We start from the raw sequence: 23190 nt of genomic DNA on the forward strand, positions 1-23190 counted from the left end.
GCACCTCTTTAGACTTTCTCCTCCGCAACTCGCACGCGTCTCCAACCGTCGCACCGTTTTCTGAGCACCAAGAGAACGGATTTTAACACAAACGCCGTGCCTTGCCTTCGTCACACAAACCACGCCCCAGGTTGCCGCTCGCGCGCCGCGAGACTTTGAGAGAGGGGGCGGGCGAGGGCGGCCTCCAAGAGGAAGTGACATAAGCACAAGCGCAGTGACGACGCGGAGGTCGCGAAAACAGGAGAGCCGCCTAGCGCGCCGTGCTGGTTTCCGGAAGTGGCTGCTGAGACGACATGCTTGCGGAGCTGGGTTTAATCGGGACCATAGGCGAAGATGATGAGGTGCCGGTGGAGCCAGAGACTGACTCCGAAGACCAGGAGGAGGAGGTATGAGCCGATCGGGGTGGGAGCGCGGCGGCGGGCAGCCGATGTCCTTGACTGCTTCCCTTCCCCGTGGTGCCTCAGGTCCCTGCCCCCAAGGGCTCAGCATCCTCTGCCAGGCCGGCAAGTGTCCCTGGGTCTCACCCGGACCCCCAGATCTTCCTCAGTTTGCTCGCCACTAGCTTTTCCTCACCTCCGCGCCTGTGCTTGTGCTATTCTGTGTCGCCTTGGTAAACTCAGTACCCATTCACTGAACTGATATTTAATCCAGGCGCTGTGTCATAGAGATCCAGAGACAGAGTCAGTCCTGGTTCCTCGTCAAGGAGCCATGGTTATCCATGCGTTCATTAAGTCAGTATTCATTGACTATTTATATGTGCTACACCTAGTGTTAAGCATTCAGGACACAGCAGTGAACAAGAAGGGCAAGAAACACCGCTCTCCTGAAGCTTATGTTGTGGTGGGGAGTTAGAGACATTAAACAGCACGGCAGTTAAAAAGGGACCGGTATCATGAAAAGGTGCTCATCCGTTAAAGCTCCAGCTCAAGTGTTTTCCCCTCTGTGGCCTCATCTGCTTACTGACACCTCTGGTTTGGGCGTCCCTCGGCCTCTACAAATTCAGCTTTTCCAAAGCTGAACTCTGGTCTCCCTCACCCTCCCAACCTGCTTTATCTCAAGCCAGAAACCTTGGAGTTATCCAGCCTCTTTCCCCTCCAGTGTTCTGCAGGCTACCTCAGAAATCTCTCTTAAGCTTCTTCCCCCGCTCAGTCCACACTGCTTCCACCCTAGTCCAGGACACACTGCCATCTTGTACCTGGATACCTACAATCCTAACATACCTGGTCTCTAACTGTTTCTCTTGTCGCCCCCCCCCCCAAGTGTATTTTCCACGTAGCAGCCAGAATCGTTTTGTTTCTTGAATGGAAAACTATCACAGAAAAATTATCACTTATATGTGGAATCTAAAATACGACACAAATAAACATATCTACGGGAACAAAAACAGACTCACAAATATAGTGAACAGACTTGTGGTTGCCAAGGGGGGGTGGGGGGAGGGAAAGACTGGGAGTGTGGGGTTAGCAGATGCAAACTATTATGTATAGGATGGATAAACAACAAGGTCCTACTGTATAGCACAGGGAACTATATTCAATGCCCTGTGATAAACCATAATGGGAAAGAATATGAAGAAGAATATATATGTATAACTGAGTCACTTTGCTGTACAGCAGAAATTAAACACAACATTGTAAATCAACCATACTTCAATAAAATTTTTTTTAAAAATTGTCATAGAAAAGGACTGAAGGAAATATGGCAAATGATGCTAAACTTCAAGTTTAGCTTGAAGTGCTATACAATTACCAATTTAAACTAGGTACTGGAGAAATGAGATATAATCATTACTAATAATAAAGTTTAGGGTCAGAGTTCTTATGAAATTGTTTAACTCAAGTAAGAAAAAAAAATCAGTATAGCACTTTTTAGTTCTCAGGGTTTTTTCTTCTGTTTATCCTCCTGCAGCCATAGTTCAGCCAGTTCTCCTTCCTTTCCCATTTCCAAATGTATGAGTTAAAAAAAATTTTTGTTGTTGTTGTTATTTATTTCTAACTTAATTGAATTGTGGTCAAAGAACAGAGTCTGTATAATATTGATTTTTTTGAACTTATTGAAGATTTGCTTAAAAGGAATACTATGTGATCAGTTTTTGCAACTATTCCACGTGTGCTTAGAAAGAATGTACATGCTCTAGTGCAGTGTTCTCTATTTGTTCATTGGAATAAAGGTTATTAATTGTGCTGTCCAAATTTTCTACGGACTTACTCATTTTTTGTGTGTGCTTGATCTGTCAATTATTGAGATGTGTTAAACTCTCCCAGGACAATTGTAGATTATTCTACTTCTTGTCATCTGTCAGCTTTTGCCCTGTCTATTTCTGTTCTCTTATTGGGTACCCTCATTTCCTCCTTCTTTTTCCAGTGTTCTTTCATCTCAGTCCCATAGTCATCCTGCTTCTCCCTCTTCCCAGGGGCCCATTGTGCTGGGCAGAAAGCAGAAAGCCTTGCAGAAGAACCGCAGTGCCGATTTCAACCCTGACTTTGTTTTCACTGAGAAGGAGGGGATGTACGATGGCAGCTGGGCCATGGCTGACGTCATGAGCCAGCTCAAGAAGAAGGTGAGACACACAGATAGGCAGTTCCAGGCCATGGGCTGTTAGGGTTGGACAGTGGGCTTCAGGGCCCAATGGTTTAGGAATGCCAAATGTTACATATAAATTGCTTAAAAAATGGACATAGCTATGTTACAATCATCTCTTTTCTAGGTATTCGATCCTTGTTTTGAGTATTAGAAAGAAACCATTTTTATGTTGTTTTGTAACAGAGAACAATCTAGCAGGCACCCTTGGTAGTGGTGTTTTTGAAGGCTTGACTCTGCCCCACAGATACTATCACTTTCTGTCACTTGCCATGTGATCTCATGTGGCCTTTCTGTTTAGGGTCCCTGGTTCCCACACATCACAGCCAAAACTGCCATGAATGTCACTGTCATCTGCTTCTTTGCCAAGACCCTGTGCTTTTCTTTGAATCTGGTTAACAAGCTAGAAGGTGCTTAAAAGTTGTTTTCCATTTCACGTGCTTCCGAGGGAAATACTGCCTGCTCAGGGCAGTGTAATCCAGACCCTGCTGGTCCTTGTTCTGTTTCAAATAAAACAGCATTGCCTTTTCAAAGTCATCTTGAGTGGGTTTTTTTTTTCCTTTTCACGTGTACTTCATGTAGTCACCGACTTGGTCTTATAACGCTTACATTCTAGCAGGGTAGAAAATGACTAGACAAACAATTAAGCCGTTCCTTATGGCTGTGGTAAGCGCTATAGCGGTTCAGGGTGCTTTGAGCGTGCATCAAGGGGGCCTGCCATTACCTCACCTTTGGAAAGTTTTAGCAAGATCCAGCGTTACCTGAATTTGCTCGCCTTTCAACAGTTTGATAGGCTAAATTATGTCCGATGGGCAAGGAGAAGAGTTTTTCCCAGTAGCATTCAGATACAATGTGACATCTCTCGGCAACTGTATCATTCTCAATAGTAAACACCTTCTACAATGTGGGTGTTCTTACCGGTTCCAGGTAATTTGAAGATTTTTCACAAAAAGACCATTTATTTAATGGTTTTTTGTTTGCTTGTTTGTTTTGTTGTGAATAATCTACGGATTGATTAACCTGTCCAAGTACAGAGGAGCTTTTTCTATATTTGACATCTGAGACCCTACCTTAAGAAGCCCTTTGCTTTATCTCTTTCCCACACGTATGTTTCTTTTTCATCTCTTTATTTTAATCTGTAGAGGGCAGCCACGACATTAGATGAGAAGATTGAGAAAGTTCGAAAGAAAAGGAAAACAGAGGTGAGTAAGCAAAGCAGTTACTTCTCTTTGTAGGTGAGCCCTGAGCTTTACTTTCAGTGTGACCACACCGTTTCTCTTGGAGCCTAGGTTGCAGTACGGCTGGTGCAGGCAGGCTTTCTCTCTGTGTCTGTGGTTAATAGTCACTAAGAATCCTCATAGTTTTCTCCCAGGCCTGGGAGTGTAATATTTTTCCCTTCCTTCCCTTCCCTTTCCCTTCACAGGTTCTGGATTTCCTGAAGTTTGTAGTCACCTTGCTTTATTACAGTTTCTTTTCCTAGGATAAAGAAGCCAAGTCTGGGAAGTTGGAGAAGGAGAAAGAAGCAAAGGAGGGCTCTGAACCAGAGGAGCAGGAAGACTTTGAAGGGAAAGATGAGGAAGCCCCAGAAGATGAAGAATCAGAGACTGACTACTCGTCAGCTGACGAGAACATCCTCACCAAAGCAGGTAGGCGATACTGTCAGAAATGGGGACAGGAAATTGGAGTGTTCGCTTTTACTTTGTAGGTTATCCTATGCTCTTCGACACAGTTAAATTTAAGATCTCCGGGTTGACCTTCTTTCTTTCTTTCTTTTTTTTTTTAATTTTTAAAAAAAATTAATTAGTTTATTTATTGGCTGCGTTGGGTCTTCATTGCTGTGCAGGGGCTTTCTCTAGTTGCGGTGAGCGGGGGCTGCTCTTCGCTGTGGTGCGTGGGCTTCTCATTGCGGTGGCTTCTCTTGTTGCGGAACACAGGCCCTAGAGCTTCAGTAGTTGTGGCGCGCAGGCTCGGTAGTTGTGGCATACAGGCTTAGCTGTTCAGTGGCACGTGGGATCTTCCCGGACCAGGGTTCGAACCTGTGTCCCCTGCATTGGCAGGCAGATTCTTAACCACTGGGCCACCAGGGAAGTCCCGACTTCTTTTCTTTTAGCTTCTCTTTTTCCTTGGGATTTTGTTAGGGTTGTTGTACTTTGCAGTCAGGGTTCACTCTTTTTCTTTTTCCCTTTTTTTTTGGTCATGCCACGAGGCTTGCGGCATCTTAGCTCCCCGAGCAAGGATCAAACCCAGGCACCAGCAGTGAAAGCGCCAAGTCCTAGCCACTGGACTGCCAGGGAATTCCCATGTTCACTCTTTTCCTCATCTCCAACCCCACACAGCTGTTGGCACTTCTATGACTCAAACTTATTTGGGGTGATAGGTCCCCCACCTCAGATGAGTCCAGCCACGTAGTAGGTGCTCCATTAATATTTCTTGCAGAAATGAGTGCTAAAGCATCCTTATATAGCACAGTGGTTGGGAGCCTTGTCTCTGGAACCTGCCAGGTTTGCTTCCTGTCTGACCTCAGGTGAGTGACTTACCTGCACGGCTGCACAGCCTCCTCTTCTGTGAGGCGACGCTGGTGACAGGAGCTCCCTCAGGTTGTTGCATGGATTCAGTGAGGTGTCCATCCACGTAATGCACTTAGGACAGTGCCTAGCAGACTGAGTGCTCAGGAAGCATGAGCCCTGATTATCAGCTCGCTTTTTCTCCATAGATACACTCAAAGTAAAGGCGCAGAAGAAGAAGAAGAAAGGACAGGTGAGCGTGGGCTTGGACAACAGTGTGCAGCTTGTTTTTACAACCTGAAAGAATTTAATTAAAAGGTCATTTAATTCCCTTTTTGCTGAATTCTCATTCTGTCTTTTGATTTTTTGATGTAGGAAGCAGGAGGATTTTTTGAAGATGCATCTCAGTACGATGAAAACCTCTCATTCCAGGACATGAACCTTTCCCGCCCTCTTCTGAAGGTAGTGGCTTCTTTTGTCAACCATGGGATTCTTGCAGTCGCCCCGTAACTGGGCTCGTGGCCTCCCTGAACTCTGTTGTCCACACAGCTGCCAGGGAACCCTCTTACACAAAGATTTCCATCTTGGCCTGTACGGCCCTGCCCCTTCTGGGCCCCTCTGATGCTGCCTCTCAGCAGCCATTCTGCTCTGGCCACACTGGCCTCACTGGCCCTCACACAGGCCAGGCATCTTCTTCCTCAGGGCCTTTGTGCTTGCTATTCCCACTGCCTGGAAGATCGTTCCAGAAATGTGGCTGGGGTGGTCTTCGCCTCTTTCAGGATTCTCCTCAGTAGCCCCTGCTCAATGAGACCTTCCCCGACAGCCCTTCTGTAAATTGCGTTCATCCCCTCCCCCTTGACTGCTGTAGCTTTCTCCATAGCATTTATCTTCATATGACACCTGTTTGTTTTCGGGCTGTTTTTTCTACCAGATTCTAAGGGCAGGGTCGTTCCTTTTGTTTATTACTATATCCTCAGGGCCTAGAAAAGTGACACACAGTAGGTGGATTGAATGACTGGGAGGGATTGAAACCTGTTTGGAAACCTGCCTTGTTTGTTTTGTGCTGAGACTCCCCCTCCTCTCCTCTCTGACCCTATCTTTTCTTTCTCTTCAGGCCATCACAGCCATGGGCTTCAAGGAGCCCACACCGATCCAGAAGGCATGCATACCTGTGGGTCTGCTGGGGAAGGACATCTGTGCCTGTGCAGCCACTGGGACAGGTAAAAAGGATAGGGACTTGGGCGGGGCGAGGGAGAGGAGGAGGAAGAAGAAGGATGTGCCGCATAGAATAGGCTCTGGGTTGACTTACCAAAAGCCCACTTTGCTAAATATGCAAATATAAATTTTAATGCAATAACATTATATATTCTGTGTAGTAACTTCCCTTTTAAAAAATATGTATATATATTTTTCTGTTTTTTTTAAAATACTCTACTTTTTTTAAATAGGGTAGTCACAGGTTACAGGTTTCAGGTGGTCTGGTGAAGGTCATTTTTATTTAATCCTATCAGGGTGTCTCTGTGACCATGACCTCCTGTCACTCCCATGATAAGCCCCTGTCATAGGAGTAAAGATTTTATAAAAGGGATGTTTATCACAACATTGCGTATTAGTGCAGTTAATTATATAGTCATGTAATAGAATAGAATAGAAATAGTCATGTAATAAAATACGATGCAACTATTTAAAAAAAGTAGAGTACTTAAAGAAATAGGAAAATGTATGTTTTTTTAAAGGGAAGTTACTAAACAATATATAGTGTTATTGCATTAAAATTAATATTTTTGTATTTTTGTCCATTAATAAAAAGATTGGTAATATAGATACTGTTTTGGTAATGCTTACCTCTGGTTGGCTGAACTGTGGGTGATTTTTATTGCTTTCTTTTTTTTTTTTTCTTTCCCCAGATTTTTTACATTGACCATGTGATTGATTGCTCGATTTTTTTTTTTTTTTTTTTTTTTTTTTTTTGCGGTGCGCAGGCCTCTCACTGTTGCGGCCTCTCCCGCTGCGGAGCACAGGCTCTGCAGCCATGGCTCACGGGCCCAGCCACTCCACAGCATATGGGATCTTCCCGGACCGGGGCATGAACCCATGTCCCCTGCATCGACAGGCGGACTCTCAACCACTGCGCCACCAGGGAGTCCCAATTGATTGATTTTTTAAATTTATTTTATTTATTTATTTTTGGCTATGTTGGTTCTTCATTGCTGCGTGCGGGCTTTCTCTAGTTGCGGCGAGTGGGGGCTACTCTTTGTTGCGGCGCACAGGTTTCTCACTGCGGTGGCTTCTCTTATTGCAGAGCACAGGCTCTAGCCATGAGGGCTTCAGTAGTTGTGGCACGTGGGCTCAGTAGTTGTGGCTCGCAGGCTGTAGAGTGCAGGCTCAGTAGTTGTGGCACATGGGCTTAGTTGCTCCGCGGCATGTGGGATCTTCCCAGACCAGGGCTCGAACCTGTGTCCTCTGCATTGGCAGGTGGATTCTTAACCACTGTGCCACCAGGGAAGCCCTGACCATGTGATTTAAAACCAGAAAAAAAGTTTTATGAAAAATAAGTTGCTTCACTTCCCTCTGAGTAGATATGTAGGTTTTCTGTGTGCAGGTGAAAACCTGGACCCAGGAAGGACAGACGCTTCTCTCATTCTGCTTTCCTGCTGGCCTTCCCTCCAGGTAAAACTGCAGCTTTTGCCCTGCCCGTCTTGGAGCGTCTGATCTACAAACCCCGCCAGGCTCCAGTGACCCGTGTGCTGGTGCTGGTTCCCACCCGGGAACTGGGCATCCAGGTGCACTCCGTCACCAAGCAGCTGGCCCAGTTCTGCACCATCACCACCTGCCTGGCTGTGGGTGAGTGTCTGGCTGAGGGCTGGCTGCCTCTGAGAGAGTGTGGCGCGGTGGAGGGGGGACGTGCGCCACTGTCTGAGGGTGACGGGTGCAGGAAAGCCTTCATGTGAGTGAAACCACTTAAAAACCAGATGACGTTTTCACAGTAGATAGTGAGGGCGATGGGGAGGGGTTTGACTGAGGCTTCACCAGCCTTGCAAAATGAAACTTCAAAATTATGAAACAAAGTTTTTCTTGATACTGAACAAATTTAGGATATAATTTTGTCTTGCATGAGTAATGAATCAAATATTTATTGGGGCAGAATCTTTCTGATGATGTTATATGATGGTGTTATCTAACCTTCATTTTACCCTCCTTAGGCGGTAGGAAATTGTAGGTGATTTAGAAAGATTATCCGTTTCTCAGCTGCATCTCTCAGTTGGTGGATGGTTGAATTGTTGTATTCTGAAGTGGCTTTGTGTCATCATGGTTTTTGATTTTTGCACTTAGCACAATTGTAATTAAATCATCTGTCTCTCCCACCATATTGTAAAATCTGCGCAAGTGGGGCCTCTGTCAGTCTCGTGCTCTGCCGTCTGCTCGGCATCTGCCGTGGGAGCTGGCAGGTAGCAGGGCTCAGTCCGTACTGGTGAGTGACTCAGCTGGCTGCCTGGCGGGCTTTTCTTTTCGCAGGCGGCCTGGACGTGAAGTCTCAGGAAGCAGCCCTCCGGGCAGCGCCCGACATCCTCATCGCCACCCCGGGCCGGCTCATCGATCACCTCCACAACTGCCCCTGCTTCCACCTGAGCAGCATCGAGGTGCTCATCCTGGACGAGGCTGACAGGTACACCTGAAATGGTGGGGTCCCCAGGGCCACACCCTGCGGCGGGAACCTGCACTCTGCCTGGTCCTGCATGGCTCTGACCAGTTCAGCTGTCCATGTGTGAGCCTTTGTCCATCTTAGCCCAGATTATCCTGCTCTTTTTCTGTAATGTGATGGTTAACAGGGAAGGCAAGGTAAATGCTGGTTCTACCGCTTCCTGAGATTGGGAAACGTCTCAAAGCAAATCTTGTCTTGTTTGTAAGTGGGGGATAAGTACCCACCTCATGGTGTTGAGGATTCAAGGCGTAACGCCAGTAAAGTGCCAGTGCACAGAGAGGATTCAACCAACAGCCTCGCTTACCGTGATGCAGGCTCCCCCTCCTTCCCCCCTTCCTCCTCTGCCCTCGCTCCCTCTCTTCCTTCCTTTCTCTCATTCGTGTCCCATCTGCTCACCTCTTTCCTTCGTGACTCAACAGAATGAACTCTTAATGAACTGGACTGCTGCGGAGGTGGCAGGGTAAGGAGGCTGTTCAAGTTTACTCTCAGACTGAAGCATCTCCAGACTAACCAGGTCCTTAACCAAGTTTCTCATCCTCTGTGCCCCTCTCCCGCTTCCCATCCCACTGAGCAACTCCGTCCTTCTAGTTGTTCAGGCCATATTCTCAGTGCCATTCTTGTCTCCTCATTTTCTCACCCCCCCAGGATATCCATTGGTAAATCCCATCCACACACTTCCACTTTGGGGCTTCTCTTCTGCATCGTCGTTCCCTCAGCTTGGAATGACCTCCTTTACCTCCTCAGGTTTCTGCTCCAGCTGTCACTTTGCTGGCAACTCTATAACAGTTCCTGGGACTTCCCTGGTGGTCCGGTGGTTAAGAATCCACCTGCCAATGCAGGGGACACGGGTTCGATCCCTGGTCCGGGAAGATCCCACGTGCCGCGGAGCAACTAAGCCCGTGCGCCACAACTACTGAGTCTGCACTCTAGAGCCCGCGAGCCACAACTACTGAAGCCCGTGTGCCTAGAGCCTGTGCTCTGCAACAAGAGAAGCCACCACGATGAGAAGCCCACGCACCGCAATGAAGAGTAGCCACCGTTCACTGCAACTAGAGAGAAAAGCCTGTGTGCAGCAACGAAGACCCAATGCAGCCCCCCAAAATAAATAAATGACATTTTGTTTTAATGAAATATTTTTTAAAAAACAAACAAAAAAAACAGTTCCTGCCTTCCCCCAACACCCCCGCCTCGTCCTTCCCTTCCTGCCTTATGTTCTCTGAGGTGCTACACCTCCTTGACCTCCTGCATTGTTACCTGAATGCTCGTGTGGTGGCTGTGTCCCTCTTCTCCCCAGAACTTCCTGTTCGAGAAGGGCCGGCTTTGTGTTTGTGTTGCCTGCTGCCATATCCCAGTGCCAGGGCCGTGTCTAGAATCTAGCAGGTGCACAGTAGGTGTTGAATAACTGGTCGACTCCGTCCCCCGAGCATTCTTGAGGCCTGAAGGAGGTAAAGGAGATCGTTCTAAGCCAAGGGAACATGATCTGATTTAGGTTTTAAATATCAAAAATATCAATGTCTCAAAAGACCAAGAAAGGCTCTGGAAGTTTCAGACTGAGACCAAAGAGACACGACAACTAAAGGTGATACCTGTCCCTCGACTGCAGCCTGAGCTGGGCGAGCAATACTGTGAAGGATTGGGTGGGTTGAAAAAATTGGAGTCACAGTAATCTCACAGATGACTGTTACCTGCAAAGAGAAAGAGGTTCCTTTCCTAGTGGAGAGAGCTGGTAGACACCACTTCAACCAAGTGACCAAACTGCAATGCTGGAACAAACTGACCGTCTGTCTCCGGATGGAGTGAGAGTGAGGTGTACGGCTGCCCCCCACCCCGCCCCCAGCAATGATTGTTGAATCCAGTCACTGGGGAATAATTAGACATATTCAGAGTGTGAAAAAGGATGAGAGGACTTTCTAGACTAAGGGAGACTAAAGAGATGTGACAACCAAGTACAACGTAGGAACTGTCATTCCTGGACTAAAAGCTATAGAATGACATTTTGGGGACAGTTAGGGAAAACTGAATATACATTGTACTTTACTTTAGATATCATTCGGACACTTGAATTTCTCAGGTGTGAAATGACATTGTGTTTATGTAGGAGAAAGTCACCGTTCTTAGGGAATGTGTGCTGAAATATTTAGGGGTCTGGTGTCATGATGTCTGCAACTTAATAGCATATGATTCAGCAAAAGAAAAAAGACTAAGCAAATATGGGCAAATGATAATTCTTGGTGAATCTTGGAAAAAGGGTAAAATAACACTAATAAAATAAGTAAATAAATGAGCCTGAAACATAACCAATGACAGTATCGAAACATCAGCTGTGCAGTGTTTTCTGTCCTTCATCGATACAGATGCAAAGCTCAGCCCATTTCTCTTGGCTCCTCCCCTCCCCCGCTTGCCAGGATGCTGGACGAGTACTTCGAGGAGCAGATGAAGGAGATCATCCGAATGTGTTCCCACCACCGCCAGACCATGCTTTTCTCAGCCACGATGACGGATGAGGTGGGCTGTAGGGAACAGAGGGGCAGCGCAGAGGACCCCGGGCTGAGCTGGAGCACCGGCTTGCCTCCCTCCCTGCCTCCTGACAGGCTGGTCAGCATCCCTGCCTTTGTGCCTGGCAGGTGAAAGATCTGGCTTCTGTCTCCCTGAAGAATCCCATCCGGATATTTGTGAACAGCAACACGGACGTGGCCCCCTTCTTGCGGCAGGAGTTCATCCGGATCCGGCCAAACCGGGAAGGGGACCGGGAAGCCATCGTGGCAGGTGAAAGCCCAGGGTGGGACTGAGCAGGGAGGGCTGCTCAACTCCGCTGAGCTTCACACCGAAGTGTTGGTTTTTCCCCGGCGACCCCTCCATGCCCCAGTGTGTGGTACTGCTCTTCCTCTGCTCCGTGCTTTCACCACGAGTTCTTCCTCCCTTTCTTTCGTCGCTTCACCTCCCTTCCACCATCCAGTCCTCTTTATGTCCTGCTGAACTCCTAGCCACTTCCCTCCAGCTGCCCCCCTCTGGCCTTTCGTCCAGGCCACTACTGTGTCACCTGGATTGCTGCAGCGGCCTCTGACCTTGCCGTCTGCTTCCACCCTGTCCTGTGGAAGTGCCTTCTCCATACTGCAGACCATTTAAAAGGATGATTTACAAACAAGCATTCGCTCCTGTTCCTTCGCTGTTTAAACCCTCTGGTGTCTTCCATTGCTCTTAGACTGAAATCCATGCTCCCTAGCGAGTCCTCTAAGACCCCTGGACCTGCCCTGGCCTGCCCGGAGCCCCCTGCCTGCCCGGAGCCCCCGGCCTTGGCGCCTTAGCTCATGGTGCTCCAGCCACACCCGCCTGCTTTCGCTTTCTCAAACCCCCCAAGCTTTTGCTCTTTCCTCTGCCTGGAATCTTCCCCCAAATCTTCTCGTGGATGAGACTGTTTTGTCATTCAGCCTAATGTCACCTCCTCAGGCCAGCTCTGAAGCTGCCGCATCTTCTCTTCATTCTCTCACGGCATTTACCGCCCTTGAGAATTGGGACTCGGCCTCTCCATCTCTGCCCTGGAGTGGGAGCTCCACAAGGCAGGGGCCTCACCTGCCACCCCCGAACCAGGCACAGCAGCCGCTTTGCAGGGGAGGAGGGAGGACGTGCTGGAGGCGGCCACCCGCTCACTCTTCTCTCCCTGGCAGCTCTGTTGATGAGAACTTTCACCGACCACGTGATGCTGTTCACCCAGACCAAGAAGCAGGCCCACCGCATGCACATCCTCCTGGGGCTGATGGGGCTGCAGGTGGGCGAGCTCCACGGCAACCTGTCACAGACGCAGCGGTTGGAGGCCCTCCGGTAAAGTTTCGGGGGCTGAGGCTCCCACCCATCCTTCAGAGAGGGCTCTCTTCATTCCAAAGTCGCAAAGTACCATCCAGAGGTCATGTTTGAGCGATACCAGGGGATACAGTACAGTTCCCCACTTCAAAAATTTTAGCTTAACCATTCTAAGGTCATGTCTTAGATATATTCAGAACTTTGACTTTGTAGAAAATGATACTCTTGCCCCAGGATTTGAGCGTGGGAGCTGCTGAGCGGGATCACAGCAGGAAATTGACTTGGGATGATGCAGCACACATTCGGATCTCTGCAGCCTTTCCAGAGCAGGGGACATACCCAGGTCTGCTAGAATGAGATCCTGAAGCAAATTCATTCGTATTTCTTGAGCACTTACTTTGCCAGGCCCTGTGCTTTTCCACGTGATTTCTTGTTTAACTCTCGCAGAATCGAGTCAGCTTGGTAGGCAAGGAGGAACCCTTTAGGACTCTCCACTGATCCTTATTCACACAGGCAGCTGAGAGTTTTCTTTTTTTTTTTTTTTTTGTGGTCGGACCCGCAGGCCCAGCAGCCATGGCTCACGGGCCCAGCCGCTCCGCGGCATGTGGGATTTTCCCGGACCGGGGCACGAACCCATGTCCCCTGCATCGGCAGGCGGACTCTCAACCACTGCGCCACCGGGGAAGCCCCTGAGAGTTGTTTCTTAAAGGCTGTTTTGAATGCTGAGGCACTTGCCTCTGCTCCGTGTTATAGTCTAGCTCTGTGGTTCCCCAAGCTTCTCTATTTATGGGAATTGCTGTTTAAAGTGGTATACACAAAACCACATTTCCTCTATGTTGTGGGATGTTTGGGGGGCATGTAAGTGTCATTAGGCTGACATTTAGGATCTGTCTCCACTGTGATGGTCTGTACTCTGCTGCCTGACCCCAGAAGGGTTTGTGTTCTCTTCGCTGGCTCAGGCTTCTGCAGAGTATTGACTGGGGTCAGGTATTCAGAGGAACATGTTTGTGGCTGTTTCCAGGCGCTTTAAGGATGAACAGATTGACATCCTCGTGGCCACAGATGTAGCAGCCCGTGGACTTGACATCGATGGGGTCAAAACGGTGAGCGGGCCCCATCTTCCTTGACCTTTTGCTGGGAGTCCTTTGGCCTCCTCACGTCCCCCTCTCCCCGCCGACTCCCAGGTCTGACTGATGCTTCACTTTGGCCTTCCAGGTCATCAACTTCACGATGCCCAACACCATCAAGCATTATGTCCACCGCGTGGGGCGAACAGCTCGTGCCGGCCGGGCCGGGCGCTCAGTCTCTCTGGTGGGAGAGGAGGAGCGGAAGATGCTGAAGGAGATCGTGAAGGCCGCCAAGGCCCCCGTGAAGGCCCGGACGCCGCCCCAGGGTGAGCAGGCGTCAGTGCCGCGGCTCAGGGCAGTTCGGGTGGGTGGGGGAGCATCCTAGCTCAGACCCCGAAGGACGGGGCAGCGGGCAGAGGGTAACGGGTGAGAGCAGGCGCTTTGCAGTTAGGAGCCAGATTTGAATCCCAGCTCTGCCACTTCCTTGCTCAGGGCCCCCGGGCAGGTCTCCCCTTGCCTCTCTGGGCTTCATTCTCTCTGTGTGTGAAAGGGACTGAGGAGAGACTTGTGCCCCAAGTGCTTAGTCGTAGGTATTCGCCAGCCTTTGGGAAGAGAAGGCCTCTTCTTAAGGCACCACCCCCACCACCCCCTTCCCTACTTCCTCTTGGTGGGGGCCCAGGATGGGAAGGAGGTCAGTACTTATTCTTTTTGTATATCTTTCATTCCTTTTTTACTCATCTGTAGCGGTCATATAAAGCACATCGTTAAAAAAAATTTTTTTTTAAGTTACAAAAGTGATATGTATTCAGTGTTGGAAAAAAGTAAATCAAATAAGAGTAAAAATGTAATTGTATGTGAAAGAGCTCACCACTCATAGCATTTAGATACACATCTCTTCAAGACCTTTTTCTCCATTCATAGGTCTTTTTTTTTTCCTTTCATTTAAAAAATTTTCATTTAATTCATTCAATCTATTGCTATTTATTATATTCTAAGTATTGGGGATACAGCAGGAAACAAAACAGCTGACACTGTTGGGAAAAAAAACAATAAATAACCTAATTGTAGGTGTGATTGAGAATGACAGGAGAAGTGCCTACTTTAGAAAAGCTGCTGAGAAAAGGCCTCTGACAGATGGCATTTGAGCCGAGTCCCGGATGACAAGAATGAGATGGCTGTGGGTGGTCTGGGGACAGTGTGTGCCAAGCAGGGAAAACCAGGGCAAAGCCTCAGAGACAGGAACACACTTGATGTGGGAGTAGAAGACAGGGAGGGCCAGAGGCCCGAGGCCTGTGAGCAAGGGGTAGGCAGAGGTCAGAGAGGTAGGCAGGGGCCACGCTGAGGAGTTTGGAATTTATTCCATCAGGAAGCCTTTGGGGAGGTGTTAAGCAGAGCAGCCACACATAAAAAAAAAAAAAAAAAAAACAGTTTTCTGTGTCACTAAATACCCATCTGAGGGCTTTCCTGGTAGCGCAGTGGTTAAGAATCTGCCTGCCAATGCAGGGGACACGGGTTCGAGCCCTGGTCAGGGAAGACCCCACATGCCGCAGAGCAACTAAGCTCATGCGCCACAACTACTGAGCCTGTGCTCTAGACCCCGCGAGCCACAACTACTGAGTCCACATGCCAGGACTACTGAAGCCTGTGCGCCTAGAACCCGTGCTCCGCAGCAAGAGAAGCCACCACAATGAGAAGCCCACACACAGCAACGAAGACCCAACACAGCCAAAAATAAATGAATTAATTAAAAAAAAATAGCCATCTGTGTTGTTTGCATCAGCTACGCCATATTCATCCTTATTTTTAAAATCTTTTTCATTCTTTTCCCCTGAGATGTCATCCTCAAATTCCGGGACAAGATTGAGAAAATGGAGAAGGATGTGTATGCAGTTCTGCAGTTAGAGGCTGAAGAAAAAGAGATGCAAAAGTCAGAAGCCCAGGTGAGGCTGTGAGGAACGCTCTGGTCCATATGCTGCTTAGTAAGCAGACTGCATGGGCCCCGGCTGGTCTGCCTTCTGATATGCTGTGTCTGCCAAACGTATCATCAGAGCCCCAAGTATTTACAGGCAGTGGCTTCCTGCAGCCGCCATCTTCTGTATTATCAGATGTAGGTTTCATGGCAGGCATCCTTTTGCTGTCCCCACAGATCAACACAGCACAGCGGCTCCTGGAGAAAGGGAAGGGGGCACCAAACCCTGAACCTGAAAGGAGCTGGTTCCAGACCAAAGAAGAGAGGAAGAAGGAAAAAAGTATGTTGGGGAGGTTCCTCAAAAAGCTAAACACAGAATTACCATCAGGCCCAGCAATTCCACTCCTAGGTCTATACCCCAAAGAACAGAAAGCAGGGACTCAAACAAATACTTGTATGCCAGTGTTCATTGAAGCATTATTCACAATAGCCAAAGGGTGGGAACAACCATGTCCATCAGCAGATGAATGGATACACAGAATGTGGTAGGTACATACAATGGGATATTAATTCAGCCATAATGAAGTTCTGGTACATGCCATAAGGATGAACCTTGGAAACATGCTAAGTGAAATAATCCAGACAAAGGGACAAATCTTTATGATTCCATTTATATGAGGTACCTAGATAGGCAAATACATAGACACAGAAAGTAGACTAGAGATTACCAGGAGCCGTGGGGAAGGAGTTGTTACCTAATGGTAATAGAGCTTCTGTTTGGGATGATGAAAAAGTTTTAGAAACAGATAATGGTGATGATTGTACAATATTGTGAATGTCATTAATGCTATTGAATTGTACACTAATGAATGGGTAAAATGGCAAACTTTATGTTATATATATTTTGCCACAATTTAAAAAAAGTCAGAAAGATATTTAGATATATATCCCTTTTCTCTCCCTTTAAAAAATAAACAAACAAATTCACATTGTCTACACCTTGCTTTTTTCAATGAATTTTGTAGTTTGGAGATCATTTTGTATAGGCACATATATAGCTGCCTTTTCTTTTTTTCAGTGGCTATGTGGTCTTCCATCACATAGGTGGATTATAGTTTATTTTAATTAGTTCCCCACTGAGGGACATTGAGGTTGTTTCCAATCTTTTGCTATTATAAACAAGTGATGTAGTGGATAGCTATACAGATGCCCTTTCACAATTAAGCAAGCATATTTGATTTACAAGGTAAGTTCCAAAAAGTGAAACTGTAGGTCAGAGGCTATGTGTATTTATTATTTTGTTAGGGATCGCAAAATTACCCTCCAAAGAGGTAGTACCAGCATTTAAGAAATACTATCTGTATTTGATGGGACAAAAAATTAAGGTGTATGTAAAGTTTCTGTGTTATAAATAGAGTTATAACTATATTGTGGGAAGGGGTGGGAAGTGTATCTTTCATAATACGAGGCAGATATATAATGAATGTCTCAAGTGGATTAATTAAGAAATAGTGGAACCAGCAGGTTATTTAGTGAGATGGAGGTAACCGCCAGGAGAGGAAGTGACTGCTGCTTTTCATTTTAAGCCCTTAAATATATCACTTTTAAATATGTACACTTTTGGGTTTTTTGGGGTTTTTTTTGTTTTTTGCGGTACGCGGGCCTCTCACTGTTGTGGCCTCTCCCGTTGCGGAGCACAGGCTCCGGACACGCAGGCTCAGTGGCCATGGCTCACGGGCCTAGCCACTCCGCAGCATGTGGGATCTTCCCGGACCGGGGCACGAACCCGCATCCCCTGCATCGGCAGGCGGACTCCCAGCCACTGTGCCACCAGGGAAGCCCAAATATATACACTTATTGTAAGTTTAAAAAAAGATTTTATAAAATGGTACCTGAACTCTCACGCTCTCTTCTCATCCCAGTTGCCAAGGCTCTGCAGGAGTTTGACTTAGCCATAAGGGGAAAGAAGAAAAGGAAGAAGTTTATGAAGGATGTCAAGAAAAAGGGGGAGATGACAGTGAGTAGCCTCCCCTTTGGAGTTGGGTCCCTGCCTGGGGATGTGGGTCAAGGCTGCCAGGTCTGTTCCACACTTACATGTCATCCTGTCCCCAGGCAGACGAAAGGTCCCAGTTTGAAATCCTCAAGGCACAGATGTTTGCTGAGCGGCTGGCCAAGAGGAACCGCAGAGCCAAGCGGGCCCGAGCAATACCCGAGGAGGAGCCAGCGAGGGGCCCTGGTAGGCAGATGGGGAGCCTGAAGGAGCTGGTAGGAAGGTTCTGCCTGAAACCTGGGCTTGTGGTCAGGGACAAAAGGGAGGGATGATGATAAGAGCCCACGCTTTTTGAGTAATGAGTATGTAGGTGTGTACAGCTGTCCTTTATTGGCTCCAAGGGGTGAAGCGACCCTGTGTTTAGTAGGATTTGAACTCAAGCCTTTCTGATTCTGGAGCCTAAATCCTTACCAGCTGCTGCTTGGAGGAGTGGGTCAGGGTAGAATGAGGGGAAGATGTTTTCAGCCCATTTTATGTTTAGGTAGTCCATTCCACCTTTGGACTCTGCAGGCATCCTTTGGAGTGGTTCTTCACACCTGGTACTTATGATTCCTTATCTCTTTTCTGCTGGCATCTGATGTCTTACTTCCATGTCAATAAAACATCAAGCCAGAGCATCCACTGAATTTGGAACCATTACCTTGAGCTTAAGGGGATTTAGGAGCTTGGGACAAAAAGGCCATATCTAACCCATTCTCTCTGTGCACAGCAAAGAAGCAAAAGCAGGTGAAGAAATCTGTATTTGATGAAGAACTCACCAACACAAGCAAGAAGGCCCTGAAACAGTATCGAGCTGGGTAGGGTTTTAAGTCATCATGGAGCTCTTGGTATTCTAATGAAAGCTATGAATCATCTCCCTCCTTCCTTCCCCACTCCCAATTCTCATATACCTACAGCTTTATAATGCAGGTATGCCTTGTTTTATTGTATTTTGCTTTATTGCACTTCGCTTTATTGCACTTTGCAGATATTGCAGTTTTTACAAATTGAAGGTTTGTGGCAACCCTGCATTGTCAGATGATGGTTGGCCTTTTTTTTTAGCAATAGAGTATTTTGATTTTTTAAATTTTTATTTATTTATTTTTCTGGCCATGCCACGCACTTGCAGGATCTTAGTTCCCTGACCAGGGATCGAACCCGGGTCCCAGCAGTGAAAGTGCAGAGTCCTAGCCACTGGACCGCCAGGGAGTTCCCAGCAATAGAGTATTTTTAAATTAAGATATGTGCATTGTTTTTCTTTTTAGATATAATGCTATTGCACACTTTATTAAGACACTAGAGCATAGTGTAAACGTAACCGTTACATGCATTGGGAAACCAAAAAATCCGTGTGACTTGCTTTATTGTGATACTCACTTTATTGCAGTGGTCTGGAGCCAAACCCTCAATATCTTTGAGGTCTGCCTGTATATAATTTCAAGGGCTCCTGTCTGCCCCCTCCCCCGCCAGCCCATCTGTGGATTCCCAGGGTGAGAGCAAGAGAAGTGTTAAGGCCCTCCTGCCTTGGAGGTGAAATAGCACATTTTTGGTTCAGAAATAGAGCTTTCTCTCAGGGGAGTGATAGAACCCCAAAGAAAGGATTCTGGTGTGCTCTTGGGAATGTGCTGTTCCTCCGCACATCCTCCGGGCTGGGGTAAACTAAGTTACGCAAGCAGTTTTATTATATACACAAGAAGGAAGAGCCTCTTCCAGTCTTATTTTAGTGCTGGGCCCTGACTTCCATAAACCCATATTATCAGGTAGAAGAACACAGACTTAGAACCTCAGGCCCTGAAAATGACGCATCTGTGGTGCTGCTGCTTTGTATGGGAGCTGGTAGGATGGGGGGTGAAACCTTGCCTGCTTGTCCAACATTTTGCCATCTTCTCTCATTCACAGCCCCTCCTTTGAAGAAAGAAAACAATTGGGCTTGCCCCACCAGAGACGAGGAGGAAACTTTAAATCTAAATCCAGGTAATGTTTACAGTTCTGGAGGACCAGAGGCTATGAGTGGGGTTGGAGAGGAAAGCTTTCCTGGGAAAGGAGCTTCTCCTTCCTCTTTCTGGTCTTGGCGTTGGTCTTTACCCTGCTCATTTTCTTCATAGGTACAAGAGGAGGAAGTAGCCGTGGTGGCCTGAAGAAGTTCATGGGGCGGCTCTTAGATCCCTTCTTTGTGGGAAGTCATCCTGGTTTGGTCTCTCTTTTCTCTGTTTGTAAAAAAAATTCTTTAAAACTTTAATACATCTTTGTCATTTGTACATTAAAGAAACGGAAAAGTTGGGGGGGGGTGTGTTTCCTAAGGATGCTGTTTCCTAAGCATCCTTGTCAGCCAAGGCTCCTTTCTTGATTAGCTTTCACGTAAAGAAAATACTAGGGGGCTTCCCTGGTGGCGCAGTGGTTGAGAGTCCGCCTGCCAATGCATGGGACACAGGTTCGTGCCCTGGTCCGGGAAGATCCCATATGCCGCGGAGCGGCTAGGCCCGTGAGCCATGGCCGCTGAGCCTGCGCGTCCGGAGCCTGTGCTCCACAACGGGAGAGGCCACAACAGTGAGAGGCCCGTGTACCGCAAAAAAATAAAAATAAAAAAATACTAGGGACTTCCCTGGTGGCGCAGTGGCTAAGAATCTGCCTGCCAGTGCAGGGGACACAGGTTCAGGCCCTGGTCCAGGAAGATCCCACATGCCGTGGAGCAACTAAGCCTGTGCGCCACAACTACTGAGCCTACGCTTTAGAACCCGCAAGCCACAACTACTGAGCCCGCATGCCACAACTACTGAAGCCCGCACGCCTAGAGCCCGTGCGCCACAACAAGAGAAGCCACCACAATGAGGAGCCACGTGCGACAACAAAGAGTAGCCCCCGCTCGCCGCAACTAGAGAAAGCCCGCACGCAGCAATGAAGACCCAACGCAGCCAAAAATAAATTAAAAAAAGAAAATACCAGATGGAAGAGGTATTTCTGGGAGGCTGAAGAGACCGGTCTCATTGTGTACCTTACCCTTCTGTCTCTTCCCTCCATAGCACAGTCTGCGTCGTCTGCTAGCTTGGCACTGCCACATATACTTGGTATGCATCTCTGTGCTTGTAGAGGAGCTGGATGTGGAGTAAGGATATTCATGCTAGAAGTTCTGTCAATGTCCCAGAACAAAAAGCTGTCATTTATTGAGCACCAGCGTGCGCCAGACATTTCTGTGTACTGAGCACTGTTTCATTCAGTTCACTACAGCCCTATGAGGCAGATAAAGAAACAGAGGCTTAGAAAGATGGAGTAACTTTCCAAAATGGCACAGTTGGGAATTCAAGTTTTTGAAATCACGGTATATCTCAACCTATACCCTGACTCTTTACTGTGGTGTGGAAGTGCTACTGGAGAGATGGAAGTTCAAAGGGGACAGAAAGGGTACCACATAGGGGCTTACCTGGTGGTCCAGTGGCTAAGACTCTGCGCTTCCACTGCAGGGGGCACAGGTTTGATCCCCAGCAGGGGAACTAAGATCCCGTATGCCATGCGGCGCGGCCAAAAAAACAACCCAGAAAGGGTACCAGATAAATTAGCTCTTTGTTGCACAAAAACGGGTTGTACCCTGTAGAATGGTGGTTCTCATCCTTTTCTGTATCACAGGTCCCTTTGACAATTAGATTGAAAGCCAGAGGACACTCCTTGGGAAAATTGTGATTGTAGTTTATGTCATATATAATTTCAAGCAGTACACAGACCTTTTTCCTTCAGCTCAAAAATTATGATCCAATAGCACATACCCTCAAGATTAGAGTATGTTTAACGCTATTCATTTAGGCTGTACCTAAATGTTGCCAACAGAGGGTTCCCGTTCAGTAAATAATGGCACACACACAAGATGGAGACCAGGGATTGACCCCGTGCCCCATGGGGTGGAAGCACGGAGTCTTAACCACTGGACCGCCAGGGCAGTCCCAGACTCACCGTTTGTTTTTTGTGGTACACGGGCCTCTCACCGTTGTGGCCTCTCCCGTTGCGGAGCACAGGCTCCAGACGCGCAGACTCAGCGGCCATGGATCACGGGCCCAGCCACTCCGCGGCATGTGGGATCTTCCCGGACCGGGGCACGAACCCGTGTCCCCTGCATCGACAGGCGGACTCTCAACCACTGCGCCACCAGGGAAGCCCAGACTCACTGTTTTTACGTGCTTACAGAAAGATCCCCAAGCTAGATCGTTAGGCCAAGTGCAGAACTATGTACTTTTTTAAGGGTTAGATATTGCATATGCACAGATTGATCGATTTTCTCTGGGGAGGACTCATGAAACTGTTAATAGGAGTGCCTCTGGGGAAGGAAACTTCAAGTATACCTTTTGGTACAGGTTGAAGAGTTTTCTTTTCACCAAGAGTAAAAATGACTTATCAGCCAAAAGAAAAAAACCCATACCACAGACACAGAAGTATGGCCTCCTCGTAGGCACTGCCTCCATTCCCATCCTCACTGTCTCAAGCTGCTTGAGCTGCTTTTAACAGTTGAGGACAAACACAGACCACTGATTTTCTCAAATCATTGTTTTTATTAATAGGCTTTATAGGCTAAAGTGCATAGTAAAGACAAAAAAGGAAATGTGTACATAGCAAAGGAATGTTTTCTCGCCAACATTAGAAAGACCTGAGATGCCTAAGTGTCAGTTCTAGGGAACACTGGACTGAGGGAATATGTATGCAGGCAGCAGGCCTGGGGGCTGGCTTCTGGTATGGACCTGGGACCTACAGAAGCTGCTGGCATGCTAACCCTGCCCAGGCAAAAGCTGCAATAGAGGGTGTTGGGACAAAAGGGTCACACTTTGGATGGGCGCTGCTGGTACTAAATGAGAGTTTAGTCGTTTCAAGGCCCTGGGGAACCAGCACAGCTACTGAGCCTCTCCTATTGCAGGGGGAAAAAAACCTCAACCATCCCAAAGTGCAAGTCACAGGAAGGGTACAGGGATCACGCCTTAGTTGGCCTGGGCCTGCTGCACAAACCCCCAGCTGTGGTCTATCACACTTTCCCCCACTCTCAGTGAATATGTAACGTCAGGATTTGTCAGTGAAGTCTTTGTCTTATCACGTGCCTCCATCTCCTGGAATGAAGGTGCCCAAGGAGGAGGGTAGGAGGGATTCTTGTGCTCCTTGAAAGGATAAGCAGTTCATAAACAACTCCTCTGGGCCTCTGTTTACTAGAGTGGAAGTGAGTCTGCAAGTTAGGTCCTGGCAATTTAGAATGAGTCTGCTTCACTGAGCTCCTATCTGGCTCTGGAGCACTGCGGAATAAAACATGTGACTGAGTCAGGATCCAGAGACACTACTAGGTAGCCTAGGTGGAAGCCCCAAACGTGCTTCAGGCAGTCCGTCCACTAACTTGCAGAAAAGACAAGAGGAGAGACCTGTTAACTTTGCTCTCAGTTCTGGAGGTAAAGTGCTTACTCTAGAGCAGGGGTAAATCTAGAAACAAATGTGGGCAAGCCCTAAAAGTGGATCCTTAAATAGGTGCTAAGACTAAAAGGACAGTAATAAAAAACGAACTTCGATTCTTTCATGGGGGAGCCGGCCCCAGCCATATGGTGGCCGGGACAAAAGGCAGCGAGCGGTATGTCATCTTC

The 23190-nt window shown here is 47.7% G+C and overlaps 1 protein-coding gene across 1 annotated transcript; it reads left to right on the top strand.

Moving 5' to 3' along the window:
• Nucleotides 1-269: 269 nt before the first annotated feature.
• DDX27 (DEAD-box helicase 27) lies at nt 270-19568 on the top strand (the record flags this gene model as incomplete). The annotated part of the gene is made up of 20 exons (XM_079719581.1): nt 270-386; nt 2414-2560; nt 3723-3782; nt 4061-4226; nt 5294-5337; nt 5460-5546; nt 6199-6304; nt 7755-7928; nt 8601-8751; nt 11193-11292; nt 11412-11553; nt 12453-12606; nt 13607-13688; nt 13801-13978; nt 15486-15592; nt 15799-15901; nt 17484-17578; nt 17674-17797; nt 18321-18408; nt 19490-19568. Exons 1-20 carry the CDS (start codon nt 294-296, stop codon nt 19566-19568), a joined length of 2280 nt encoding a protein of 759 aa, XP_079575707.1. The 5' UTR covers nt 270-293.
• Nucleotides 19569-23190: the final 3622 nt, after the last annotated feature.

The sequence above is a fragment of the Hyperoodon ampullatus genome, assembly GCF_949752795.1.
Source record: "Hyperoodon ampullatus genome assembly, chromosome: 14".
Classification (NCBI taxonomy): domain Eukaryota; kingdom Metazoa; phylum Chordata; class Mammalia; order Artiodactyla; family Ziphiidae; genus Hyperoodon; species Hyperoodon ampullatus.